Source organism: Carassius auratus, unplaced genomic scaffold (assembly GCF_003368295.1).
Source record: "Carassius auratus strain Wakin unplaced genomic scaffold, ASM336829v1 scaf_tig00214183_4049273_7079891, whole genome shotgun sequence".
In the NCBI taxonomy this organism is placed as follows: Eukaryota; Metazoa; Chordata; class Actinopteri; order Cypriniformes; family Cyprinidae; genus Carassius; species Carassius auratus.
Window position 1 is genome coordinate 1432316 of NW_020527547.1, and position 27797 is coordinate 1460112.

General features: G+C 38.7%; 3 protein-coding genes across 5 annotated transcripts; 1 reads left to right on the forward strand and 2 right to left on the reverse strand.

The window, feature by feature from the left end:
- Nucleotides 1-99: 99 nt before the first annotated feature.
- LOC113091437 (V-type proton ATPase 116 kDa subunit a-like) lies at nucleotides 100-12657 on the reverse strand. 2 transcript variants are annotated; one of them, XM_026256965.1, is made up of 20 exons: nucleotides 11912-12656; nucleotides 10624-10702; nucleotides 9464-9561; nucleotides 8888-9025; nucleotides 8495-8592; nucleotides 8153-8279; nucleotides 7827-7909; nucleotides 7408-7501; nucleotides 5521-5733; nucleotides 5273-5423; nucleotides 4998-5137; nucleotides 4679-4836; nucleotides 3839-3929; nucleotides 3557-3675; nucleotides 3259-3469; nucleotides 3052-3171; nucleotides 2849-2968; nucleotides 2642-2759; nucleotides 1531-1702; nucleotides 100-1348 (listed from the first exon to the last, which is right to left on the reverse strand). In XM_026256965.1, the coding sequence occupies exons 1-20, from the start codon at nucleotides 12026-12028 to the stop codon at nucleotides 1246-1248; spliced, it is 2550 nt and encodes an 849-aa protein (XP_026112750.1). In that variant the 5' UTR covers nucleotides 12029-12656; the 3' UTR covers nucleotides 100-1245. The 2 variants fall into 2 exon arrangements, with proteins under 2 accessions (XP_026112750.1, XP_026112751.1); XM_026256966.1 differs by lacking the exon at nucleotides 1531-1702 and having other exon boundaries at nucleotides 11912-12657.
- A 154-nt stretch (nucleotides 12658-12811) lies between these two features.
- Nucleotides 12812-18930, forward strand: LOC113091440 (tRNA (uracil-5-)-methyltransferase homolog A-like). Its single transcript, XM_026256971.1, has 12 exons — nucleotides 12812-12969; nucleotides 13405-14042; nucleotides 15772-15880; nucleotides 16148-16329; nucleotides 16513-16627; nucleotides 17034-17149; nucleotides 17224-17335; nucleotides 17551-17673; nucleotides 17772-17847; nucleotides 17932-18048; nucleotides 18138-18234; nucleotides 18571-18930. The coding sequence occupies exons 1-12, from the start codon at nucleotides 12931-12933 to the stop codon at nucleotides 18716-18718; spliced, it is 1872 nt and encodes a 623-aa protein (XP_026112756.1). The 5' UTR covers nucleotides 12812-12930; the 3' UTR covers nucleotides 18719-18930.
- On the reverse strand, nucleotides 17545-26550 carry dgcr8 (DGCR8 microprocessor complex subunit). 2 transcript variants are annotated; one of them, XM_026256970.1, is made up of 15 exons: nucleotides 26393-26550; nucleotides 24853-25848; nucleotides 24366-24528; nucleotides 23568-23710; nucleotides 23103-23436; nucleotides 22816-23013; nucleotides 22629-22730; nucleotides 22269-22367; nucleotides 22073-22155; nucleotides 21885-21985; nucleotides 21659-21765; nucleotides 21448-21575; nucleotides 21224-21337; nucleotides 20917-21047; nucleotides 17545-17688 (listed from the first exon to the last, which is right to left on the reverse strand). In XM_026256970.1, the coding sequence occupies exons 2-14, from the start codon at nucleotides 25546-25548 to the stop codon at nucleotides 20964-20966; spliced, it is 2352 nt and encodes a 783-aa protein (XP_026112755.1). In that variant the 5' UTR covers nucleotides 25549-25848; nucleotides 26393-26550; the 3' UTR covers nucleotides 17545-17688; nucleotides 20917-20963. The 2 variants fall into 2 exon arrangements, with proteins under 2 accessions (XP_026112755.1, XP_026112754.1); XM_026256969.1 differs by lacking the exon at nucleotides 17545-17688 and having other exon boundaries at nucleotides 18934-21047.
- Between the last annotated feature and the right edge of the window lie 1247 nt (nucleotides 26551-27797).

The window sequence follows — 27797 nt, forward strand, 5'->3', positions numbered from 1 at the left end:
ATTAAATATTGAATTCAATTAGGATTAAATAAAATTTGTTTCTTTTCTGAAATTGAAACATTTACATCTTAAAGCTTTAGATAAAAAATAGCAATGATAGCAAGAATCATTTTATTCATGTTTTATAACCCCAGCTTCACAGGTTTGATTTTATTGTGAAATGATAATATAGAGATCATATGCAAAATGTGGAATGTAAATTACCTTAACAAAACACAATCTCATTCTGGAGAGGCATAACAGAGTAACTGAACAGATCTGGGAGTTAAAAATCACTAAAAACATCACAATTTACAATACAATGAAAATTAATTTCATATTGAGAGTTTTACAACTCTCAGCCTTTAAGCTTTGCCCTGAACAGAAAAACAATGCAACGTATTTCAACAAATTAATTAAGTTCTGAATGAATTCATCTGAAAAAAATCAATCCACCACCCACCCATCAGAATACATTCAGCATGTTAGGCACTTAGAAATATCTGAGCTTCCTGTGGGCTAGCAGGGGTTCTTGAGATTTTTCAAACACAAAGATGATCAGCTGCAGCAGGATTTGAAACAAAGGCCTCGTGAAGCTCTATCTTTACAACCCAACAGAAATGAGATCTGGGCTAATCAGCATTAAGAATTTACACAAGTCATTGTTGCCCTTTCTAAGCATCTTGTTGCCAACATCTGACAAATACTGTGCCCAAATCTGTTGTTATCTAAGCACAGTACGATTCAACACCTTGAATGACCAACCTGAGCCACAATCATGTTTCAACACTGTGGAGGATGAAAATGCTGGAATCTACACAAACAGTTAAAAATTCTTGCTCTACAGCAAATTGACATGAAAGTTAAACCTTAAAGTCACTCATAGAATATGTTCTGCTATGGAGAATCGATCTCTTCATAGCCAACAGCCAACATGGTAGAAAAAAAAAAAGATACGTCCATCACAACCAGCACTCCTGTGAAGAGTTAATACATTCAACAGATAAAAAAAAAAGCACTTAAGAGTCCTATTTACAGTCTGGAGCTGTTGCTTTATCTCAGTGGGTTTATGCTATGGTCGCATGTCCAAAAATGATCAAGCATCTGATGTGGCTCAGTATGTCAATGCTGATCTGGTATCTCCATATAATCCCCAAAGAGTATTTGGCTGGAGCACTTTGGCATGTAGTGCAACACCTCTGTATGTAAATCTGTTCAAATGAAGCTCACAGATCTGCTCTGGTCTGGTCTTTAGCATCCTGCAGCTCATAACAGCCCCTCATTTTCAAAGCTTGTGTGCAAGAGAGAGAAGGCAAACGGTACAAACTTGACACCAGCACCGCTGTAGAACTTATTCTGAAACTCCACCCTGAGGAGAGAAAGATCATTTAAGTTTGAATCATTCAATATAAAGTAATAATGTGTTTGCAGCTACAAACATTGATCCGATGACTAAATATGGATGTCCAAATTGCTCCTGAGCATGAGGGACTACAATAGTACACTGTTTTGTGATGGTGGTGTATACAGTATTTGATGCATTGTACTGACCAGTGGAGTCTGAGAGCATGAAGGAAAGCTGAAAGTCCCTCCATGACCAGCAGGATGGACACAGTGAGGACAGCAAACAGACCAAAAACAGGCACCAGGAACACAATGCCCACACTGGTGTCCACACGCAGACCAACATGCATCACCATTTCCCACAACACCTCAGAGAGCTCTGGACCACAACAAAACATTCCTTTTCATTTATTTTAAATGGACTACATTCTAGCCATTTTATGAGCAATCTGGACTTCAGTATGTATTGGTTTAATAACTTGTCTTCTTGAACAGTACACAGACCAGTGGTTCTCAGTTTGTTTAATTTAATGGCCTGTAATTGTCCAAAACAATAATCTAAAGGCCCTGTATAGGCTAAACATGTCACACAGTAATTCTGCTGTAATAATTATAAAGCTGCCTGGGTTAAACTTTTGTTTACACACATTAAAAGAAATATGAAATATATTAACCAAAAATTTACTACAATTAGAACTTACTGTTTTCAATAAAAGTAAAAAAAGAAATCATTTCAGTTTGCATTTTTATCATTACATTTTCTGTAACATTATATTTCAGTTAGGTCATTTTAATAAATAGACTGAACTGTTATTCAAATGGTACTGGGCAGTATTACAAAAAAAGTGTATTACCTTATTTTTAATAATTTGGCGGTTTCAGGGTATATCACTTTACTTTTTCTTTGCATGCCTTGAGTTTATGGTTTATGTAAGTTTATATATAGTTTATGTAATAGTTCGTTTATTTTACTGTCAGGAGTACATAGAAAAAAAAAAACATTGTGATGTCATATACAAATTTACTACCAAATACTTTTGGTAATCAAATCAATTTATAAAACAATTTAATATTTTTAAATGAAAATTTTTTTTTCATAGATGAAAAATACTGTGATATTCCTTAAAAAATTATGTTTTCATTATAATTATTACTTTTAAAAAGTACATTCTATTGTTCAATAGTAATATTATCTCTGTCGTCATTTCTTAAAATTTACTTTTATTTTGGCAGGTTGTAATGAAGATCTTTGGTTTCTGTGTATTTTGTATTATTATTTTATTATGCCCATCACTACATTGAAGGGTATGTTACTCACGGGCATGTGCCAGGCTGAGAGCCCACAGGCGGAGGTAAGATGCAGTATTAGAGATGCAGCCCAGGCAGTACTCTATAGTGTGGATGGACTGATGGAGGAAGATATCTGCAAAATCCAACTGTGGAACAGAGGAAACTCTGTTAGGCTCATGGGGAAAGTAGTTTATTCACACCAAATGATGCACAGAACTGGTTCTGAAGGTCTAACCTCCTCTGATTGGCTGTCAGAGCTGGAGGAGTGGCTGTCCAGACTGGTGCCCTCCTCCACATCGTGAGCATGCATGAGAGAGAGCTTTTCTTCACTGCTCCGCCGTACACGCTGATAACCCTACAGAGAGAGAAAGACTGAAAAATCAGCCAGAACCCTTCAGCTAACTGGAGAACACGCATAAACAAAAAGAGGATCCTCACCCGGTACATGCTCAGGCGGTCTCTGCCCTTGTGTTGCCAGTAGAGGTAGAGAGGTTTGCCCAATAATAACACAGGCACAGAGAGCACAGCCACAACCACCAGGAACACCTGAAACCCAGCCTATGGGAAAGAAGGAAAATAAATGTCAAGAAAAACAGATGTGCAAGTAAAGTGGAATGGATGCACCTATGGTTCTTTGAGTCCCACCTGTCCTGGGTAGAGGGGTTGACTGGAGTCCCCCTGCATCAGGAACATGTTGATGAAGTGGATGAGAATGCTGGGAGCTGTCTGAGAGTCTCTGACTGTGAAAAACAGCCACTTATAAACGATCATGAAGGCCAGATAGCCGAAGAGGCACAACAGGAAGAGCAACTCCGGGATAAATATCAGGTACAGATTGAATGTCCGTCTGAAGTGCCTGAACACATGAACATATGAAATATTAGAAAGACCAAAGTCATAACATTGGAAACGTCTATCAAAAAGATCTTTTGAAATGTCTCACAGGTGATTGAAAACACCAAGGACGACTCCAAAAGTCATGTGGATTATTCCTACGATCACAGACATCTTCATCTTATAGGAGTTCAGGAAGGTGAGACGGTTTGACGCCAGGTTCCAGATCTACAGAACAGATAAAATATTATTCATCTCAGATTTTAAAATAATTATATATTCAACTATGTAACCTTTTACCCAAGACTTCCACCCACAGTTACGTGATGTGATAGTAAAGTAATTAGTTTCATTTTATAACACTGCAATAAAATAAAAGTCCCAGACCTACCGGGTCAATGCCCAGAGGATATGGCCCCTTAAAGACTCCTCTGACATTTGGATCCAGTGCAAGGAAGCTATTTGATCTGACCATGTGTGCACTTGGGAGAAAGAGAAAATGAACATCAGATCAGAGCCACATACAGCACAGGAGGACTCTCTGTGCCTGTTGTTTATTACAGTAAGGTAATAAAAAAGATACATTTTGCAGTCAACATTTTGGAAAACTTTTGGACATTTAAAATTTCAAAGCTGACTTCAACTTTACCATTTATTGACTTAATCAGCTGACTGACTGCAGGGATTACACACCAGCTCACCAAGTCTGCATTTATTTGATCAAAATACATAAAAAAACGTTTACATTTTATAATTTAAAATAGCCGTTTTTTATTTTAATAAATCCTAATATGTAATTTATTCCTGTGATGAAAAAGCTCAGTATTTAAAAGCTAATACTCCAGTATTCAGTGTCACGTGATCATTCGGAAATCATATGTACATAAATTTTTCCAGGATACTTTAATGAATAGAAAGTTAATAAGAACAGAATTGCTTTGAAATGGAAATCTTCTGCAACATTATAAATGTCTATACGATCTTACAAACCTCTTCAAGCAGCAGCTGGCTGTACAAGTAGCTGATCAAATAAATATGCTTTAGATTTCATCTCTACAGAAACATGGTAGGCTGTGCCCATATTTTAAAACATTTATTAGACAGACAGATGAAATAATTTTATTATACTACATTTTAAAACATATGTTGCACACTGTGTACTGTATTTTTTTATTTTTTCTATTGTATTTTAAGGATGCAGTACACAATATTTTGTGCTTTGAACACTCACTTCCAGCCTCCGTGATCATACATGGCACGGACGTTCCACCCCGAGCCAAACAGGTTGATTGACTTGGAGAAGCAGTCGTTGTATATTAATCCAGTGTAGACTGAAAATATACCCATCAACAGGATGATGTAACGGCCCTCGAAAAAAATGTTCCAGACCTAAAAACAAAAAATGAACCAAATGATAATCCATCTATAACAAAATTGAATAAACAAACAGTAAACTAAATAATGTCTTAGCAAACAATGTCTTTTAACATCCATTTCTAAAAGAATGCCAGAAGTAAGTTAACGCTGTCATAACAGCAAGCTGCACATACCTCATTTCTGGTTTTCTTTAGTTTGCGGTCATTCTCGTAGAGAACCATCCACAGAGCAAACAACGCCATGATGATGCCATGCCCGAGGTCTCCAAACATCACCGCAAACAGGAAGGGAAAGGTAATGATTGTATATGGAGCTGTGAGAAGGTGTGATAACGAAGAAAGCTTAGACATCTAAGCATATGTATGAAGCACTGAGGGCATGTTAAACCTGCTAACATGAAGACAATTTAACTTTAAAATTGAGTGTTTTTTCATTTCTATCCTCTCACCTGGGTTGACCTCTCTGTAGCTGCTTACGCCGTATGCGTCCACTATATTCTGAAAGCCTGAGGTAAACTTAGTGGTGCGTATGAGGGTTGGTGGAGTGTCGTTGCTTGGAATTCGATTGACAAATGAGGGAACTGCGGCTCCACTCTTCCTCTGAAGGAGCACAACAACAGATTTAAGAGATGCGTGCACAATTATTAATCAGATGCATCTGAATTAGTGCACCTTTGAAATGATGTTAAGTACTCACCGATCCATCCTCTAGAGCTCGCCGAAGTGCGGGCAGATCATTTACGGGACACCACACCTCAGCTATGAGGCACTTGTTTGTGACATCAAAACTGCAGAGGTTGAAGATGTGATATATGGCCTTCATTTTCTTAACTTGGATCACCCAAATGAACACGGACTCTGAGGCCTTGATCAACACCTGCCTCAGGTAATCCTCAGTACGCTGAAGAATCTAAAAAGAAACCATCAAAATGATGTCAAGCTAAAACATTTTGCCGCCTAAGACATTTTAGGTTTTAAACATAACATGGTGTTTTAACCAGAGGTCCTTAGCAAACTTCAAAGGGGCCAGCAGTATGACTTAAAATGAATGAAATGGTTGTATTTACTTTTATTTTCATATATTTGTTTACTTATTATTATGAAATTATATATTACTCTAATGATCTGTAATAATCTGAATTAAAATGCTAAAAATAAGTAAATTAGTAGATTTCTTTTCTTAAATTTTGTCCCCTCAACAACTTGTTTGTTCTCTAAATTTCTGGAATCACAAAATGTATGTAATATATCTCTCAGTCTGTGTTGATAAGATTTAGAAAACAACGGTTTTGTCATTATTACAGCAGAAAAAATATATTTAAGCCTGTATGGGGCACTTAAAGGATAAATGTGTATTTCAAACACACATGGTATTTTGTAGCCCTGGTTTCTGAACTGTGTTCTCAGATGAGCGTGCAGTAAAATATTCTAAGCACAGAAACATCCCAGTTTGCTTTTCATGATTGAGCCTGTCTATTTTCATAGGTCTTGAGAGGAACAGTGAGTGTTGAGAGAATTGAACACAGGATTCCCTGGTACCTTATTCTGTGAGAAGCTTGTCCATGAACATCATGTGCTGAGCCGGACCACTAACACAATTTTCTTTCTCTTTTACAGAGCAGTCACGTAACATAAATGCCCTCAAACCTAACCTGCCCCCTACATTCATCTACTGCATGGATGTTCTTGAACTGGTAAGGAAAGATTAGTGATGTAAATCCAAATAATTCTACTGTAAATTCTATTACATAATAATTCTGCTCTTTTAGTTGAAGTATCTTTAGATCCCTCCACCTCTGAAGACAGAGAGTGCAATCAAACCCTTCCACAATACAAGCCTGTCATTAATAACTGTGCATGATGCAAAACTCCACAAACCTTCACACATTACATTTCTAGAATTCCTGTCAAAGTGTGAGTAGTACTTTACACAAGTACTATTGGAACAATATATTATTTTGTTAAGCTTTTATTGAAAAGCAGCAATAAAATCCTTATCACAATACCACTGAATTTAACGATGTCAGGTTACAGCTTCTAGGGTGTAGATTTCAGTTTAAGGTCTTACTTCCAGCCTTCCCAGGACACAAGACAAAACTGTGGTTGTACGGGATGCTTGAACATTTTGTGCATCAAAGTTTCTTTAGAGACAACCTCAATTGTCCGCTGAATTTTTTTGTTGACGTTCATATTCTGGTGTTTTGGCCACGGATTGCCCATCTTGTCTTTTTCTTGCAGGACCCTGTACGTTATAGTACTAAATATGGTTTAATCGTTTAATCACCACCACAGCGTCTTGTCTCCATTGACAACACGCACGATTTGTGTCGATTGCAAGTGTCGCAGGTAGTGGAGAGTGCAGGTAACAAGCGATTGCAAATGACATTGTAATTTAGTTTCTTTTTTCTTGTCTTCGCCACCTGGCTACTGTTGGGAAATTCAAACAAAAATAAATAAATTCAAAATAAAAAATAAAGACTGCAAGTGATGTCACTGGCGGAAGTGCAAGTGTCTGAGAATGCAAGTCCAAGTCTGTAGCCAGACCCCCTTGGACAACGGTGAAACCGAGCTCATCTGGACTCACCATGTGCAAGTCCTGAATGCGTGTGCGGAGCCCCTCCACCACATCGTTCCTCTCCTCATTACTGTTGGGGTACGGGTACAGGTGACAGTGGTAGCTATGGAAACAAAATCAGCCTTACTTAAAACTAAAACTACAGTACTTCTTATCTTAACAACAAAAACACTCTGAAAGAAATAAAACAAAGTTAAGAAATGAAAGCATGAAGAATCTCCTACATGTAATACTCAACAAGCTATTTATAATCTTTATGAAAGTGGAGCAGCTCCTGGAGCTGCCGGTCTCTGCGGTGCAGTCATTTAACACATTGGTGGTTAACTGTCACAGATATGCAGTAGTGCAACACAAAGTTATTCAAACCAGACAGATTAACAGAATCACCTCAAGTAGAATGTAGGAAGTTGATTTAAGAGCTAAGTTACCAGTCACAAATCTTCTTAACTTTCTGTCCAATCTGCTCTCCCCAGTAAGAGATGAGGAACACCACACTCCTGGTTGGCTCCCCCTGACAAACCACACAGAGAACAAACCAACTAGACCATCTCAAAAAAGACTTAGATATTACTCATTTGTATTATTATTTACTAATTTAAATTATATCAAGCATTCAGCATTACAGTAAAAGCGCGGCTCAAACTGACCACAGAAAAAGACACAAAATAGGTAGAAAATAAGATTTGACTATACATTTTCTAACCAAAAACATCTTATTAAATCAAACCATGGTGGAGATGCCAACTAGTCTCACCGTATCAGGGTCCTCCAGAAGCCCGTCTACCTCAGAGTAGTTGAGGATTGTGTAACCCTTACACACTCTCCAGAGCATTCGCTCAAATGCCTCGATTTTAACACTCTGGATCAGCCCAGAAATGAACCTGTGCAGAAGGGACAGAGGAATGTGGGCTTTACTTTACGACAACAGTAACATGAATTCAAAAACTGACATTACCACAGGTATTACCATCAGTAAAACCACATCTGCAACCTGCGCTTATGATGAAAATTTCATCACATTAACTGTTGGTGAGCCAAAGCAGGACTTGGGCAAGGGCAGTATACTTTCAGCTTTATGTTTTTAAGCACTGCTCACCCAAGCTTGGCTCCAAGCCTCTGCATGCTGGTGTAGTCCATCATGGGATCTTTCTCTAGGAAGGGGAACTCTTCATACTGGACCCGCGATGGCTCTCTCTGCTCATACACAAGCAAAAACACAATATGAGATTAGATTCACACATGTACACACACATCCCCTTGGTGATCAAGAAGAGGTCAAGAGTTAAGCCTATTTGTAAAGCCACAGCTGGCTGCTCTCAAAGCTCTATCAGTCAGTGAAAATCACCTGCGTGATTCCCACAGTCCTCCTCTCTGGAGATGAATTCCTTTCAGTTACACCAGAGAGGTCGAACATTTTTTTTTTTTTTTTTTTGCTTAAACAAGAACCAACAAAAGTTCCAAACCTATGAGAGGGAATCACATGACCTACCTCTGCACTGTGGTGCACAAATTTGCGTGTGATGTGCAGCATGTGTGTGTACTCAGTCAGTTCTAGAAGGTTCTTCTGAAGTTTCTCCTTGTTCCTGGTGACCTCACTCAGCTCCAGTTCCAGTCTCTGAAGTTGCTCCTAAACAAAGCTTACAGGAATCAGTAATAATTACATTTCAGCTCAATGTTGTAAGTAGTGCAGTGTTCCTGAAAGAGTGGGATTTAAATGACATCCAATAGATACGATAAAATTATTAAATTAAGGCATGACCAACTGATGGATATCCAAAAAAGATTTAAGAAAAGACCAATCACAATTCAGTAAGCAAATATTTTAATGACATCACTGCTGTAAATCTAATTTTGAATGGCAAACACCTAAGATTTTAATTATTTAACACAACATTTTTATCTTGAATGGCGCCTATGCCTTAAGCAACCATAAAAGAAAGAAAACAATAAAAATAAAGCAACTAGGCAACTAGCAGTGAGAATGCAGACCAGAAAATACATTTAATGCATCTGAAAGATCAACTAATCTCAAGAGCTAATCAAAAACAAACAGTGCTGAACTCACCATTATGACCATCACATGTTTGGGCAATGGTGCAGCTGGGTTCACATCCTCTTCTGGCAGAGGGATGTCTTCTTTTTTAATTTCCCTCAGAAGATATCCTGTTATACAAGTCCACTTTGAGTTAATTTGGTTAATTTACTTTGGGGGGATTTTCAGGCATTAAAGAGCAGGTCATATGGTATTTTAAAGTGTCCTTATATTGTGCTGGAGTCCCATACAACAGGTTTTAATGCATCTAGTCAGAAAACGTTGTAATTTTCTCAGAATATACATTTAATATTAGAGTCAAACCCCTCCCTTCCATAAGCCTACTCTGCTCTGATTGGTCAGCTGGCCAAGCCTGTTGTGATTGGCACAGAGAGGAGACCTTGTGCCAGTTAGCCAGTGCTACCACTGACAAAGCAACTTTACATAAAACAACAATATAGTGCTCCAATCCATTCTTATAATAATGACATAAAATACAAAAACACTTATGCAAGCAAATCGTGCCCACAGTCAAAGTTTAGCTGCTTAACTGTGAACATTTAAAACAATAATGGCTGGTACGTTAGCTGAGTGCTAACATGACTAACTGATGAAACAACACAGTTTCTAAACCAAAATATGTCTACTTCAAAAGACAAAAGATGCTCTGTCTTAAGTTTTAATCAGAACGCAGAACGATCTCACAGGCGGACTAGCCTAACCTCTCCTGTATTAACTGCTGGTGCAGCAAAGTAAACAGCAATTTCACTATGATTATAATGTCTGTTATCAGAACGACTTCAGAAAGACTAATATGGTATTTAGAATCCTAAAGCAAGATTAATGAAGTCGTCCTCTGTAAAATGACAAGCACACAACACTCACACACACTGTTTGTATTACGCGGGCAGGCAGGGATTATGCAAATATGTTACCCAGTGACATATACCAGTAACAGGCAAAAGACTTAAAAATATGATGACTCGTCATATTTAAATAAATATCTTAAAGAAAAAAAAAGATTTATTTAGTTTTGCTTTACACATTTCCTACTAGTAATACTACTACTTCATTATGGTTATAACCATCATGAACATGTTTTGTGTTCAGAAAGTATTGAGATTCTTTCTTAGCTTTATCAATTTTTTTATTTTGCCTTTATTAGATGAAGAATTTAACTTCAAAGTTTTTACCCAGAATCCTCTCCATCTCTTCACATCTCTTGATTTCACTGACAAACCTTCGCTGAAAAGAGTTCACACTTGGGTTAAGCTGAAAAGAACAAAAAGAAAGAAAATACATATATAATCAAAACAGATCCAGGATAAATAGAATATTTCAAACATTATATACTAATACATGAAATACTCTAACTTTTATAAGAAAAGATGTAATTCAAATATAAGTTAATAATAATCATTTAGAAAGAATAAGAAAAAAAGAAGAAACTGAAATATGAATGTTTCATGACATTTCCAGCTTTTACAGTTAAACTTTGTAAAAAGCTATGTTTATTAATGACTTAAAGCGGTCATATGATGCTTTTTTAAAGATCATTATTTTGTGTATTCGGTGTAACATAATATGCTGACATGCTGTTATGTTAAAAAAAAAAAACATTATTTTTCAAATACTGTACATTATTGTAGGTTCTCGATACCCCGTCTCTCTTTAAACACACTGTTTTCTACAAGGTCCCTCCTACCGCAGTCTGCTCTGATTGGCCAACCGACCCAGTGCATTGTGATTGACCGAACACCGCAAGCAATCGTCAGAAATATTTGCGAGATTCATCCATCAAAATAAATGTAAAGACAGATAATGTCCTTAGTTTTACCATCAGTTCAAGCCCGAAAGAGGAACAGAGTCGCGTTACAGGCACAGTGATGAAGCTCGCTCTGTTGTAATTAATCTTAAAGATTCCTAAATGAAACTACTTTCAGAAAGCCAAATAAAGTGCTTTTGCTTTTACCTAGAAACACACGGCATTATTCTACATAGTGATGTAGACATGTGAGGGCGTGTTTGAATGGGCCATGGGGGGGGGGGGGGGGGGTCAGAGTCTTAACTTTGATAAAGAATATCTCTTTGGGTTTGAAAAGTGATAAACATTAATGCATTTTTGAAAAACACCACCAGTTGATGTGGGTATCTTAAAGAGATGCACCAAAGACTTGTTATGTTATTCCAAAAAATTAATGACGTCAATTCCAATGCAGAATGCAGTCTATTGATTAAAAGATGTGTACACTTGCTTTAGGGCATCATATGGGTGGTTTATGAAAATCTGGTGCGCCGAGTATAGCTCAACAGCTTATTTTTGTTTGTTTGTTTGTTTGCTTTTTTGGCCATAGAGCCCCATGGGCCAAAAATCATTCATGTCACACCGATAGCCAACGGGTGTGAGGCTGTCAGTCCAGCACAAGCCAAGTCGATTTTTCAAACAAGAAATAAAAATAAGCAACACGTTCACCGACTTACGTCTCTGAACTCCACTAGCCCGAGTTCGCCGAGCTCACTGGTGCAGTTGTAAGCGGACCCGGACTGCAGAAAGAGCTGGGCCAGGCACATCTCCTCACTCCGAAATAACGAACCCATGTTGACAAAACACCAGAGGCGGTTAAGAAATGTTAAATTCACCGGGAAGTGAAGTTTAGGGTAAATAAAATCCTACAGGTCCGGGATAGGCGCTGGATGGACTCCACCTGTGGGGCGGATCGGGCTGAATGGATGGATGTCACCGCTGAGGTATAACTTAACTTCAGCCTCGGTCGCTTTATCCTTGACACGTCTCCCGTCTCCAGTCCCAGCAGCCACATCTGACCACTGAAAGCACCGCTTTTAGTAGTTATTCTAATCACATCCAAATCTCCGGTAAGTTCACGTTACTGTTGGGTTGTCCATCCCTGGTTAAAGTTCGTTTCAAGTCCTACAAAACCAAGTCTTAATAAAAGCGACTTTCCGCTGCAATTTGCGCTGTCTTCGATCCAGAGAGCAGCGAGCTAACTTATACTGCTAACATTAACGTTAGTGCTTGGCCTCTCATTCAATAATCTACTATCTGTGAGTTAATACCCCAGTGATAATTTCACAGACATTTGTATAATATTTAACAAGACTTGTTCGTCTCTTGCTTTCTCGCTCTCCCTCTCTCTGTCTCTCTCTCTCGTCCTAACACAAACCTTTCCAGCAGCCAAAACTTATTGGTCCTTCGGACAGTCACCAGCTCTTCAAAATAAAAGTCCCCACTCTTTTGTGCTACATAAAATTAAACGCTGCACTACAATTAAATAAAATTAAACGTTTAAATGCAGTGCAGTTAATTACTATTTGAGGTGTAAATTTAATTCGTAGAAAAAAATTAGTCTCACAACTATATTTTACTAAACAGAGGACTAGACCTTAATCGGTGTTCCCACAATGCGCTGCTGTTGACACGTGTTTCTAAAGATGGCAGCTTGCATGTATGCATAACTGCACAGTGCTTTTAGAGCTCCTTAATGTTTCATAGTGAAGAACAAAGAGATTTCCCACTGCAGGTTTGTTCAGACGTTCTAAGGAATATCAATTCGTTTGGGATTTAATTGCCCTAAAAATTGTATTTTCTTATTTTTATTTGAGCCTTGTAATGTCCATTATTTGATATAAACATGTCAATTCACTTTTCTAACGTAAATGTACATCCATATGTATTAGTGATCTTAGATGCTGTATCTGGTCACTATTCCATTTGTTTTTTAATGGTCCTGCTGTGTGAGAAATTAATTATTAAAGTACAATAGTTCATGGAATCTCACAGTTAATGAGGTCATAAATCTATAATGGTTGTAGTTTTAAATAAAATACAGTATGGAACATTGCAGAACGCTGCTGAAACAGATTTAACTGATTGAAAATTAAGATCACCTAACCGAATACAAAATGGAAACAATATTTTTATGTTTAATAATATGTTCCTTTGGCCTTTGATGCAGAGCAATATGACAGATGTTGCTGTTGACCAGACTGATCCAGCTGGCTCATTATCCAGCACAGAGAAGGAACCAGATGACCTAATAGAAGAGAAAACCCAAGAGAATCCACCAGCAGGAGCAGAAGAAGAAGGAGAGGGTGCAGCAGGTGGTGTGTATCGTTACATCAAAGAAGATCTCTTCACCTCAGAGATCTTTAAAGTTGAGATTCAAAACCTGCCCAAGTACATTGGTTTTAATGACCTGAAGAAGTTTCTCAACAAACATGGGATCAATCCTCACAAAATCAAGCTGTTTAACAAACAGACGTTTGCCTTTGTCACTTTCAAGAACCAGGAGGAAAGGGACAAGGCCATGAAAGCAGTGCACGGCATGCAATGGAAGAGTAAAGTGCTGAGTGTACGGCTGGCCAAACCCAAAGCTGATCCCATCCTCAAGAAGAGGAAACTAGAGGAGGAAGTGGAAGGTGGACAGCCTGGTACAAAGCGTGCTGCGGGTAGCCAGGAGGTAGAGGAGAATGAAGAAGAGCCTCTCAATATCCAGATTGCCAATGCTGTGACACCCTTGTGGAACGTACCTTATGAAGAACAGCTGAAAAGGAAAGAGAAAGAAGTTGAAGGCGTTCTTCAGAAACTGACCAGGTATTTCCTAATGGGTCTGGAGACATGCATATGCATGAATAGCTTCTAAATTTCTGTAAAATAGTAAAAAAAAATAGATACATTATGTGACATTGTCAACCATATACAGTGGGTATAGAAAAGAATCACCCCATTTAAAATATTCACATATTGTTGCTTTGCAGCCTGAAATGAAGACCGACTCCTTTTTTGTTTTATCCAGCTGTATTTACTCTGTGCAGCTTATAACATCCAAGTGAAAGATATAACACCAACATGTCAGAAAAAAAAGCAGGATCACCCCCTTGTGTCAGTATTTTGCTGAACCATCATTTGCTTTAATTACAGCCTTTAGTCTGTTGGGATGTGTCTCCACTAACTTTACACATCTAGATGTTGAAATATTTGCCCACTCTTCTTTGCAGACCTGCTGAAGTTCAGTTCAATTTGATAGTGAGCGTTTGTGGACGCAGTCTTCAAGTCATTCCACAGATTTTCAGTGGGGTTTAAATCTGGCTCTGACAGGCCATGCAAGGACATTCAGCCTTTTCTCCTTCAACCACTGTGTGCTCAGTTTTGTTGTGTGCTTTGGGTCATTGTCATGTTGGAAAGTAAACCTTCTTCCCATTGACAACTTTGGGCAGAAGTTTGCAAGAATTCGGCAGTATTTTGCCTCATCCATTTTTCCTTCTATCCTGGCATTGCTCCGGTCCCTGCCCCAGAGAAACACCCCATCACAGAATATTTCCACCTCCATGCTTTACTGGAGGAATGCTGTTATTTGGATATTGAGCTGAATTGGATTTCCACCAGACATATGGTTTGGTGTTGAGGCTAAATAATAACAATTTTAGTCTCATCTGCCTCAGAATCTCCAAGGTGTGTTTTGGATTTGCAGCTAAGCTTAGCCTGTCTGCATGTGGCTTTTCTTGAGGAGTGCCTTTTTTCTTGCAACCCTCCCACACAAGCCTCATTGTGGAGTGATGTTGTCAGATGCACACGCTCTTTGTCATAAATTCCTGACACTGCTTCAGCGTTGTTGTAGGCCTCTTGGTCACCACTCTGATCAGTTTCCTCATTTTCTCTTTCATCCAGTTTGTAGCGACGTCCTGATCCAGGGAGGGTCTGTGTTCTACCAAATACCTTCCACCTCTTAATAATAGACTTCACTGCGTCTTGTCATTGATAATTGAGCCTTTGAATTATTTTGTATCCTTCTTCTGACTTGTGTCTGTCCACAACTTTATCCCAGAGATCTTTTTGCTGTGTCTTGTGAACCATAGTTTATTGTTTGCTTTGTTTTGCACTAGCAAGGACTGAAAAATGCTCCAGGAAAGCTCTTTTCATGCTGAGCTAATCAAAATGGCCAAAGCTGGTCTGAGTTGAAAGTCAGTTGGCTTTGTGTGCCATTGAGAAGGTGATTAGCTACACATGATTTATTATACAAGACATTTTTAGGAGGGGGTAATCCTTTTTTCAACACAATGTTTATTTTTTTTATTTTATTTTTTTTTTCTGAAATGTTGGTGTTATATCTTTCACTTGGATGCCATAAGTTGTATGGAGTAAATACAGCTGAATAAAACAAAAACGGTGTCCATCTTCATTTCAGGCTGCAAAGCAACAAGATGTGATTTTCTATCGTCACTGTAGTTCATACATGAGCTTCTGGTAGTATAACAAGAGTTGGTCAGTAAACAGTAGTCTCCTTCAATATAACTCGCCTCCTTGATATTTGTTCTGTTCTCAGAGAAATTGGCAACAACAACAAAGCCATGCTTCCCTGGATATTTGTTCAAAAAGAAAAATTCAACAAAATGTGCTGCCCACTCGAAGCCATACGACCATCACCTGTGCAGGTAAATCATCTTTATGCTCACTGCTCACATAAATTATTCTAATCACAGTCAAAATTTAAGTAACTAACCAAAAAATATTATAAAGTATTGTGGTATTGCCAGTGCATTCATTACGCAAATTTTATTTCCATTTTTTGATGGCTTTCAAAAGGGTCAAATGAACATTTCAGGGATTAAATGGATGCATAATTGCATATGAAATCTTCCGCTTAATAGAATTTGTGGTTGCAGAAATAAGATTAAGTGTGGTTTGTCCTATGCTTACAGACAGAGTACAGGAATAAGTGTGAGTTTGTGATTGGAGTGGGAGCAGATGGAGAGGATAAGACCGTGGGCTTTCGTTTGGGTAAGTATAAAGGAGGATCCTGTGCAGTAGTGAGTCCATCAGAAACCACCAATGTGTCTTCAGAGGCCAAGAGGGTTGTGCAGGGTTTCCAGCAGTTCATCAGGTGAATTATCATTTATTTTAATTACTGCTGATTATACCTAATACACATGCAAATCCATGCACATGTTTTGAAGGGTTTTTTTTTTAATTCCAGAGGCAAAATATAATTTTGCACTACCCATCAGCCATTGTGTGTGTAATTATTTCTATTCTGAAGTGTTTTGTGTGTTGATATTATAAACAGGACAACCCCGTATGCCGTATACAGTCCAGAGACTTATGATGGTCATTGGCGGCAGCTAACAGTACGAACAACCAGGATAAAGCAAACCATGGCCATTGTTTTCTTCAATCCACAGGTAATAAGAGATTTATTCAATGGTTATTTTTGTGTCCTCTTCAGATGTTGGTTATTACAAACACTGGAACTATTGTGACTGCTGTTTGAAAGGGGAAATTTTGGCCTAGTGGTTAGAGGGTTTGACTCTAACCCTAGGGTTGTGGGTTCGAGTCTCAGGTCGGCAATACCATGACTGAGGTGCCCTTGAGCAAGGCACCGAACCCCCAACTGCTCCCCGGGTGTCAAAAATGGCTGCCCACTGCTCCGGGTGTGTGTTCACGGTGTGTGTGTGTGTTCACTGCTGTGTGTGTGTGCACTTTGGATGGGTCAAATGCAGAGCATGAATTCCGAGTATGTGTCACCATACTTGGCTGTATGTCACATCACTTTCACTTTTGAAATATGACTTTTTTTAAACAACCTAGAAACTCCAAGAAGAAGAAATTAATGAACTGAAACGAAACCTGCATCAGTATTTTACCGAAGGAGAAGGAAAGGAAATTGGCATCACTTCTTTGTACTTTGTGAGAATGGGACAAAGGTAAGACCCTCAAAAATCAAAATAAGATGAATTTAGATGACTTTACACTCATTTATTCATTTTCATCAACCCAGGACATCAGCAGGTACAGAGGACCTGCCATGTGAACATGTGACTGGAGAAGAATGGATTCACGAAGAGCTTCTCGGACTGAAATTCCGCATCTCTCCACACTCATTTTTCCAGGTGAACCTCCTGACCATTTGACTGTCATCATATCATTTCCTGAGAATAAACACTATGATAGTTAAAAGGCATCAGGCGGCTCATTCCTTTATGCCATCATGCATGCGATTCAGAATATTTAGTACAAGACATTAATACTGATTTTCAGCTTAAATGTCCTGCATTAGTGCTATTAAAAATGTCTAATATTCTGGTTTGATTTTTGATACTTCCAGACAAACACCCCTGCTGCTGAGGTTCTGTACTCTGCTGTGGGTGAATGGGCTCAGCTGGACCAGGACAGCACCGTGCTGGATGTGTGCTGTGGAACGGGGACTATCGGCATCTCACTGGCAAAGGTGCTGCGTTTGCTTCTAAAAAATAAACAAAAATATTTGTGAACAGAATAACAGTAAGCCTTCTAAAACAAAAACAAAAAACTTATGTGTGTTAACAGAGAGTGAAGAAGGTGATTGGCATAGAGTTGTGCCAGGAGGCAGTGGAAGATGCTAAGGCTAACGCTGAAGCGAATGGTAGGCCAGAGTGACATTATCACTGTCCTGTTTTACTCTCTTCATCTCCCATGATCTACTCAGACTTCAAATGTATATTTTAAGGCTTGACCAATGTGGAATTCCACTGTGGAAAGGCTGAAGACGTGTTCCCCACTGTTCTTAATGCCGTCGTATCCCCCAGCGTCACTGCAATCGTTGACCCTCCAAGAGCAGGGCTACGTATGTACAGTACTCTTTGTATTTTAAACCTTTATCTTGCAGACATGGTGTTTTTAAGTTCTCTGTCCAAATATTCTCACTTTTACTAGATTCCAAAGTTATTCTAGCAATCAGAAGAGCAGAGCATCTTAAGAGACTCGTCTACGTCGCCTGCAATGCCAAAGCAGCTATGAACAATTTTATTGAGTAAGTTCATTATTTTCTGTTTAAAGTGAATTGATTTTACATCAATTTCAAGATAGGGACATCCAATCTATTGTGAACTGAAATTATTGCATTTTGATGGGTATTGTATATCAGAATGGGAAGTCGTTTGAGTGAAAAGGTTGAAACATGAGAGATTTGTGACATTACCCAATAGAGAAATCAGAGGCTTATTAAAATTGAGAAAAGATTAAGACAAACTTTTTCTCCTGGTACAATGTTGACTTTCCTCTGAAAATATAATATTCCCATTTAGCACATTAAGACCCTACCTCCATTTGTATCAGTTATTCTAAAACTTATGTTTATGTCTTGAAGTCTCTGCAGAGCTCCTTCGAACCGTGTGCGAGGAGCTCCCTTCCGACCAATGAGAGCTATGGCTGTTGACCTCTTCCCCCAGACCATGCACTGTGAAACCATCCTGTTGTTTGAAAGAGTGGACTACAGCTCCAACACTGCCATTTAGACCACAGACACCTGATGCTATGTTATCTTTACCATCTACCAGGCCAGTGTGGCTGTTTCACTTCCATTTAAACACTTTGATAGTAGTGCTGGTAATGCTTTTAGATTTCAACTGACTTGATTAAGTGCTGAAACCATTACAGTGTTTTTTTTGTATATGCTTCATTTTCGCCCTCTTTTTTGCATTAAACCAACCCAGTAAAAACAGCACAAAGGTTTCTGGTCATCAATTTATTTGCATAAACAAGTCAATGTGTACTGTATCTGCGATTGTGTCACATTAAAAGAAATTTTTTTTTTAGGCAGCATTACTTGCAGCTAAATCATCCAACATGATCCCTTCAATGATAGCGACTAAAAAGCACGCATTTCTTCAGACAACTAATATACACTTGGCAAGACTGACAGGACAACTCGTACACTCCAGACGTTTACTGGGAAAGCATATTCTAAGCACTCTTAGTATGGCAGCAGCCTTGTGCTCATGGAAAACAGGAAAGTGCCTTCACAAACGCAGTTAACATTCAGAAGCATACAAACTAAAATACTAGATTCAATGACAGTGCACTGCAGTTTTTAGTCGCTGTCCCAAGAAAACCTGACCCGACCCTTCCTGTCATATCTTAAGGCTAGAATATTTTTTTTCTCCTCTGACAGTTTCAGGGGAAGTGGTGGTTTTCTTTAAACAGGGACCATATTTTTATCCAGCAGTTATTGCATTTTTATTTAATATTTTGTTAGATGTATACAGGTTTATATATTTAATGAATAGCTATACAGCAATATTCTATAAAATGCATAAGACTTAAAGCTTTGGTTCACACTGTTCTTCCAGCTATTGAATATAATGACATGATCTGATTTTCAAGGTTCGGAGTTACCGCCTTTGTTTTAAGGTAGACTGCCTCGTGAAATATTGAATATGGTTCAAACTATTTAATACACCAACATAAGAGCTGAATAAAATGAGCGCACAATCACCCACCACCACAAATGATCACAAAACCATACCGAAGAATTTAAGACAAACAACAAAAGCACATGCGTAGAATGCTTTTTTTCCCCCTAAAATATCAAAGCAAGAAAGCCAGCATGACTCCACAGCAAATACGTAACACGGCATTACAAATGCAGACTCAAGTGAGGCGTTTCCCTTTAGAAACAAGGTACCATCAATAAAAGAAGAAACTAAGGCAACATATACCATTTTTTCTACTGAAGACTGCCAACCAGTCTCTAATGCAAGAGCTAGATTATATCTGAGCATGTAAATGTAATAACATCAAAGATGATAACTAAAGCATCCTGTCTCCCTGATGTCTTGTTCCTCAACTAACTACAGTACCTCAAACACTTGTGCTTGTGTTTTTTCTGCAGTGCTTTCTGAATAAGTAGAGCAACGGGTAAAGATAACAATTGGTATGCATCCCTCCTTATTTAAAATAAAATCTCAAAAAGGTTGTTCATTTCACACAAGCAAATAGTTCCAACATTAGTGCATTTCTTAACAGCAGTTGGAAGGGAAGTGTGCACATGAAATGCAACATTTAAATGCTTCACATGCCAATAAGAACTAGACATGGCCTCTAAAGAAAACCCACACACACTTTAAGCCACTATGAACCCAATTTCCCAATTTTTCCCCAGATAAAAAAAAAAAAAAAGTTCACGTGCCTGTGATTGAACAACTCTTCATGCCACAGAAGCTGACATAAAGGAACAATTCCTTGTAAAATAACAGGGGTATCTGTCCAAACGCATCAGTTATGAGTACTGAGATACAGTCGGTCATGTGCAATCTGTAGTTCAACAGTAAATATGAAATGAATGTGCAGTTTAACAAGGGAAAAAGCAACATTTTTATTAACATCTAAAAGCCACAAACTTAAAAGCTTCTGTAATATTTAACATACTTCATTTGTACGAGTTACCTTAAAGTAGGCATATTATTTGTGAACAGCCGTCAATATTGGTGCACTTTCAGGAGCAGAAGTGCATCTGGAGGTATTTAATGCTTATTCTACCTTCCCTTAGTGCATGTATGACTATTACCGAACCCATACATTATGGGAAATAACTGGACTGGGAATAGAGCTCATAAATCTGATAATACAAATGTAACTAGTATTGCCATTTTGCACTCCAAAGTAATGCATAAGTCAGTAATGGTAGGATGACCTTTTGTTATAGAACTATTACCATGGGTCAGTGCTATGTGCCATCACAACATGCTGAACAAGGGTTTGCTAGACGTCAACAGTACACAGTGGTTCACTGCCAGGTTGAGCAGACTCCATTATAGTCATCTTCGGCTTCTTTCTTGCCTCCTCCTAGAATAAATATAAAAACACAAATGAGTATGCACTAGAAAGCTGTCAATTTACTAAATTTATTTTAGATGACTGGAAGGGATCAGCTCATCCAAATGGGATGTCTTTAATCTATAGAAACTCTTTATCAATAGTGCAAGATTTGGCTGGAAGGGGTCATAAATTTGTAGCTGTACCCTTTCTCCAGCCAGCTTCATCATCTCTTCTCGTAGTTTGTTGAGGATGTGAAGATTTGGCTTGTTCTTTTTGGCGTACTGCTGAAGCTCAATTACGCTCTTATCAGAGTTCTCCTGAAGACAACAAGAATTCAACATTACAGATTTTCTCAACCACAGAAAATATTCCCCTCATATTTAAATATATTAAAATGCAGAGTGGGTTTTGACAGAACAGTGCTGACCTTCTTAACCATCTTGTTGCTTTCTCTGCCGTACATACGCAGCAGTGAGCCCCAGTTCTTGACGTGAGGATGAAGCATCTGGAGAATTTTCTGTGAAGCCAGCTGCTTTCCAACCCTCTTATTTTTACCTGCAGTCATCAAGAGCAACAGTATTAGGTTTATTGTGTGTGATTCTAGTGCTCTAAATAAAACTTCAAGCACAGATACTCACACCAGCCGCGTACAGTGTGTTTCCCGCATGTCATGACGTATTCACTCTTTTGGTTCTTTCCCGGAATAACTTCAAACTTGATGCTGGTGTCACCCATGCCATGGTTTCTATGAAACAGACAACAACAGATCTTCAGCTGCTTTTCAATCAGGCATGCAAGAGATGCGTTTCCTGTAATATTGAATTGTCTGTGTAATCAAATGCCACCACCTATACCATAACATACCTCTTAAGGCACTCATGAAGGATCTGATATGGTGAGAGTAAACCTGCTTTGTTGGTCAGCTCATACACCCTTGAATCTTCAATACTGATATGATTAAAATACTGTGGGAAAATAAACATTCATAAATACCACAAGAACGAAACTCTGACTAAAGATCAAATTGGTCATTTTACTCAGAAGAACAATACCTCCAGTTCATCCCCCTCTACAGGCTTCTCCTCAGACGTTTGCTTCACGAAGTCAGGAATGAGGATCTCCAGTGTTGCTCGAGCTGTCACAAAGAGAATGACAATATAAATACATATATTCTTCAGTAAAACAAATTTTTGGAGTAATTTACTCATTGCTAATGTTACAGATGATAATATATGGGAGAAAAGGTACCAGCTTTATTCTTGGCAAGTTTTTTACTACTTGCTGTTCCTGTGCCATATGTAACACCATCTATAATGACTGAGGCTCCGAAGGGTTCACTTGGGTTTTCTAGGCAAAAAGAAAACAAAAATTAAGACCTCTATACATTTATAAAAAAATTATAACACATACAGCATTAACGCATTTTAAAAACCTCGATAAAAATCTCAACCCAGTTTTCCACCAAGCGAGCTCATTAGCATAATTGTAAATGCTACTGCACATATGCAAACTTGGCACAAAATAATTTTTGCTTATTATTGGCTATTTTTTCAGAGCTTCAAACTGTTTCTCAATTGTAATTTTAGTCATACGTATTATGCTACTTACCACATTCAAAAAAGTTGTAAACTGGACGCACTTTGAGTACTCTTTGCATATACTCATGTAAAATGCACACTTCTGACTTCCCGTTGGGGTTGATGACAAACTCTGAAATATAAATACAGTCAGTCTTGTTAAATCACCACGTTTTGTTGTGTACTAAATTCATAAGTGTAATGACACAGACAAGTACCCTTCTTTGTTGGGGCGTCTTGTACAGAGAGTGTGATGAGCTTCTGATTGGCTGGTAGAATGGGCCTCTCAGACTCGGCCTGCTTCCTCTTCATGTCCCTGTTGAACTGTCTACGCTCAGCCCATGTGCGGAACTTCTTCACCGTCACTTGCTCAAAATCAAAGCACTTCTCCAAGTAGCTTCTAAACTCCTCAATGTCTGGGATACAAGCCACAAGAAGAGAGGGTTTAAAAACCATGAGGACTTTAAACAGTTATGCTCAAGAGAGTGAAACCTCAGCCTCTTACCAATGGACTCATCTTTGCAGACCTCCACCTTGGCTTTGACCTGGCCCAGCGCTCCCTGTGCAGTGTCATTGGCTTGGCTGTCCTTCCCCTCTGAAGATCCTCCTGGCTCCATGAGGTCAAGCTCTGGATCTTCTGATGTTGTTCTGCCTGTCGGCTCTTCTGTGGCAGTAGAGTCAGGCTCATCAGCTCTCTCCAATGTTATGCCTTCATCTCCAGCTTTCACAGGAGACACCTCTGCAGTTGGAGTCACCTCTCCATTCTGTTCCCTTTCTTCTTGATCCTTCATTTTCTTATAGTGTAAGCAGGGAATGCTACTGGTTGGTGGGTCATGTTTCTAGGGGGAAAATTAGTAGAACACAGGGATGAGATAAATGAGAATGCAAAGCATTCAACTTTTAAGCAGAAATGATACTATATGACAAATATCATAAAAGTCCCATATCTTAGAGGAGTCAAACCAATTACCCTAATGCTTCCTGTTCCAAGGAAGTAAGGTCTAGACCAGGTTACAACTCTGGTTTCCCGGTGGAGGTAGACTGGAATGCCAGAGTTATGAAATGTCATGATCCACCCATCGGGTAATGGCTCAGTTGGTGGACGCCCACGACCTATATAAAAAAAAAATGGTTTGATGTAGTATTACTGTTAACAAAACTAAAATGAAAAAAGTTATAATCCGAAAACCTGAAACAAATAAATTCCAAAAACACCAAAATGAAGCAAAATAAAAATCCCCACAAATTACTTGGTCTAATACAGAATATACACTGTTCAAATGATCACGTATCCATCAAGGACACATTAAATTAATCAAAAATGACAGGTAAGACTTTCACATTGTTCCAAGAGTTCTATTTCAAATCAGTACTGGACCTTTTAACTTTCTATTCAATAAAGCACCCTGGGAGGAAACAAAAATTATCCGTTTCCACAGAAATATTAAGCAGCACAAAACTGTTCAACTCTGACAATTTTTTTGTGAGCACCAAATCGGCATATTAAAAATAATAACTTTAATTTTAAATCTCACTTTTTTAATATTCATATTTACAATATTCTTGACCAAGCCATGAAGAGTACAAATTTTTTTACAAACCTGTAAAGAAAACTATAACTGATTTGAAAACACCAATCGTCTTTGAGTAGTTTTGTAATTTCTGGACATCTCAATCTTTAAATCTTAACATTTTAACAGTGTAGCAACAGTCATTATAACTTTAAATTAAACTTTCTAGGAGTAAACCAAGAGTTTCTGAGGCTCACTCTTAAGAACCGTCTTAATTTTGGTCATCATGGGCTGAACTCCGGCCTCCCCATCTGAATGGTGATCACTGTCTCCAGTGTACTTGTCTTCAGCCAGACGCCTCTTCTTGGGCATAGGCATGCCTTCCTCCAGCAGGGCATCTACATCATTGTCAAAGTCCTCCTGGAAGAGTAGATGGGTTAGTAAGTGGCTGCCACTGACACTTCATCATCTAAATGTATGTCAAGATTTGAATCAAGCCCATTTTGTGAGCTGTAATTCAAATCTTCTTTCGAATAGACCACCTTGTTACACTCCAGGATCCTTCCTGATGAATAAAGGACACAAACTCTATTTGTGGTAGATGCACATTTCAGGAGATGTTTTGTATCATGTCATTTATAGGTTTAGGTGGCTTTAATTAGCCTACATTACAATGTAATATTACAATTCAAACAAAGAAAATGACTAAAATCAAAGGCGGCAAAACAAGACCATGCATTTTACCTCGTAGGAGTAATTCAGATCCTCCTCATGCGCTTGCTCCTGCTGAACTATCATCTGAGACCTGAAACCACTCGGTTCTCCTTCTTCAGCTTCCAGAAAGTTCTCGCTGAAGTCTTCTAGGTCATCCAACACGGCAAACTCAACCTTGTTCTCCTGCTCTGTCTCCAGCTCTTCGCCGTTTCTAGCTAACCTTAAGGAACCAGTGCTCATGATCGAGCATCCCGGCACACAACTCTGCTCTAAAGAATCATGCAATTCACCATTCAGGCCCTCTAGGCTCTGATCTTCATCTCTATCCTGCCCCAAACCAGTGTACAACACCTTCCTGTCTTTGCTCTTACTGCTCTCTGAGAAACTGACGCTGATCTTTACGTCTTTGAGGAGTTTGAGATCAGGTAAGAATTTTGTAACTGGGGGAGCATGGCGAGCGGTTCTAGGGCACGTGGCCATGGGGTCAGGACTACCTGACAGGTGACTAGTAATGGACAATGTGCGCTTGTTGAGGAGGAGCGGTTTGTCCCTGTCCACTGCTGGGGTGTGTTGGTGTCCATCACCACCAGAGCTAACGTCCATTTCCTCTGCGTCACTGGACGTTTGCAGGGGAGGTGGTGGAGGTGCTTTAATGTAATCATTCCCCGCCAATACTGCGTCTGGTGGCTCCAATGGGAGGGGAGGTAAAATCTCATTGACATCCATGCTTAATTTTTTTAAAAGAGCTCTATTAAAAACTATGCGAGAATGCAAGTGGGAAGGGGTCTGCCTAATTTAGCTAAAAAATTGCAGCTCTAACACATGCATGAATATTACACAGTTTAAGACTCCTATTCAACAATATTCATGTACACGGTTGAATATGCTAAGCTGACTACATTGTTCTTTTCATTAATGAAGACAGCTTTTTAGAAATCACTGTCTCAATTATTGGAAATCACAATGCATTCAGCTTAAACGTTGCCCACATCTAAGCACTGTCCATCCTGGGAGGCCAGATCAGCACTGAAAGAGAGAGAAAAAGGAAAATCATTCAAAGAGCACTACTGAACTGGATCTAAAATGGTAAAACTTCTCAGATTCAGCTTTTATTAACTCACAAATGTATGCCACAGAAAACAGTATCAACACAACTGATGAACTGTTTATTTGCATGTCGAAATTAAAAATGAGTTGCTGTTGCTAAATAAACAGGTCAGCAAATAAACACTGTATTTGTAGGATTTTATTATGGACCATAAGCTCTGAAGGCCTTTGCTAATTGGTCGGCTAGGAGAAACATAAGTCAGTATGGTTACATCTTATCACGCAGATGTTAAAAAAAAAAGTGCAATTTTTTTTTTTACTGGTTTTTAATCAAATTATGTGCGCGCATTTTGTTTGGTTAAGCAAAAACTGATCTATGCCTCGATTAGTTCGCCCGTGCTAGCCGAAATAAGAAGCCGTGTGCGGCAACCAAACCTTCTCAACCGAACCACGCGTGAATCAGCTAAATGTCGACAGGAGTATTTATCAGCGTGCTTTCTGAAAATTATTTTATTTTACTCACCTAACTACACAAACGCTGTACGAAAGACGGCATACAATCAAAAGTGTTTTCCGTTTATTGGTTTCAGATGGCCGTCTCCTCTCTCCGCCATCTTCACCGCAGAACAGCATCAGGGGATCTGTTGGATGAACACGCCTCTCAACCGGTGTCTACGTTACGTGTGATTGGACCAACATGAATCCGTTTTTACTGAAATTTGCTTCAGATGTGAAAGAATTGAACAATTTATTTGTTGAATGGCTTAGTGAAATAACATCCAACACAGCATAATTAGTAGCCAAGATCAAATAATCTCGCTTCTGATATGTAGCAGTGAACAGTGAAAGCAACAGGCATGTACTTTGTATGAATGTTTATGTCATGGTTAACAGTTGTTAAAGAAAGTGGGTACGGCTGTTACAAGTGTATAATGCTAAGTGCATTATAGGCATTGGAGCGAGTTCCACAGCAGACTTCTACTCAACAGTCAAAGCGACATTAGTCTACATCAGAAACTTTGTAAGTTTCTCGGAGGAAAACCGCGAGGGTTTAGGGTGAGATTTGGAAAAGGGCCTTCGAGATGCATGGGCGCTGCATGACATCAAAGTACCGCGAGAGTGACTGGAGAGCAGACAGCATATCATGCTTTTGAACCGCTCTCGCGATATATATATATATATATATATATATATCACATAAACATTTGTCTAACTTGAATCAGAAAAGTAAGAGGCTCACTTTGCTAACTGTTGGGAGGGTCAGACTAGTTTGTTTTAACATAGTGGCTATAAGCTTCAGAGACACAGAGACAGTAATTCCTGCCTAAAAGGTTACCAAAATATGTTATCCTACTCTATTTTATACAGAATGGTACCCAATTACCTATGATCATGTCTAGCCTCCTCAAGGTTAGACAAAATAAAAGCAATTTGGTTTTATGTGAACAGAGAGATACACAGAATCAGATTAAGGCATACAGTTACTGAAAACCAAGTGCAGAACACTTTCATGTTACCCAGATTCAATCTGGTGATGTCTAGTCTCCTCTTGTTTTATATTCTATAAAGCATTTTTCTCTTATGTAACCATAACCGGTTACAGACAGCCGTAACCCTTACCTTTTTCACACAGAATGGCTTTAATGATTTTTGTAAGAAGAGTCATGGCTTAAATAAAATAAACTGGGGCATATGAAATAATAATAAATGCCCTCATATTGGCTTTATTGAAATGTTAAGAGCAGTTAACATGATTTAGGGGAGCAGGCGTGTGAAAAGACATAATGTAAAAGAATCACTGAAACGAAAGAACCGATTCGCCTAAATGAGTCGGTCGTGCTGTCATCGGGGTCAGCGTTTGACCATGGGGGGATGAGGGCAGACTGGTTAAAAACAGATACACACAAAAAAGAAGACGACAGGGGGCA

What these genes read in the sequence shown, in the direction of transcription:
- LOC113091437 (XM_026256965.1), bottom strand. Translation starts at nt 12,028, where the DNA reads ATGGGTTCGTTATTTCGGAGTGAGGAGATGTGCCTGGCCCAGCTCTTT. An exon ending in GCATTCAGGACTTGCACATG is followed by an intron (nt 5,734 to 7,407) that starts GTGAGTCCAGAT and finishes GTTTCTTTTTAG; the next exon opens with ATTCTTCAGCGTACTGAGGA. An exon ending in TATGATCACGGAGGCTGGAA is followed by an intron (nt 3,930 to 4,678) that starts GTGAGTGTTCAA and finishes CTTTCTCCCAAG; the next exon opens with TGCACACATGGTCAGATCAA.
- LOC113091440 (XM_026256971.1), top strand. Translation starts at nt 12,931, where the DNA reads ATGTTTCATAGTGAAGAACAAAGAGATTTCCCACTGCAG. An exon ending in AAAGAGATTTCCCACTGCAG is followed by an intron (nt 12,970 to 13,404) that starts GTTTGTTCAGAC and finishes CCTTTGATGCAG; the next exon opens with AGCAATATGACAGATGTTGC. An exon ending in GGCTAACGCTGAAGCGAATG is followed by an intron (nt 17,848 to 17,931) that starts GTAGGCCAGAGT and finishes GTATATTTTAAG; the next exon opens with GCTTGACCAATGTGGAATTC.
- dgcr8 (XM_026256970.1), bottom strand. Translation starts at nt 25,548, where the DNA reads ATGGATGTCAATGAGATTTTACCTCCCCTCCCATTGGAGCCACCAGAC. An exon ending in TTGGAACAGGAAGCATTAGG is followed by an intron (nt 23,437 to 23,567) that starts GTAATTGGTTTG and finishes TTTTCCCCCTAG; the next exon opens with AAACATGACCCACCAACCAG. An exon ending in TTACAACTTTTTTGAATGTG is followed by an intron (nt 22,368 to 22,628) that starts GTAAGTAGCATA and finishes CTTTTTGCCTAG; the next exon opens with AAAACCCAAGTGAACCCTTC.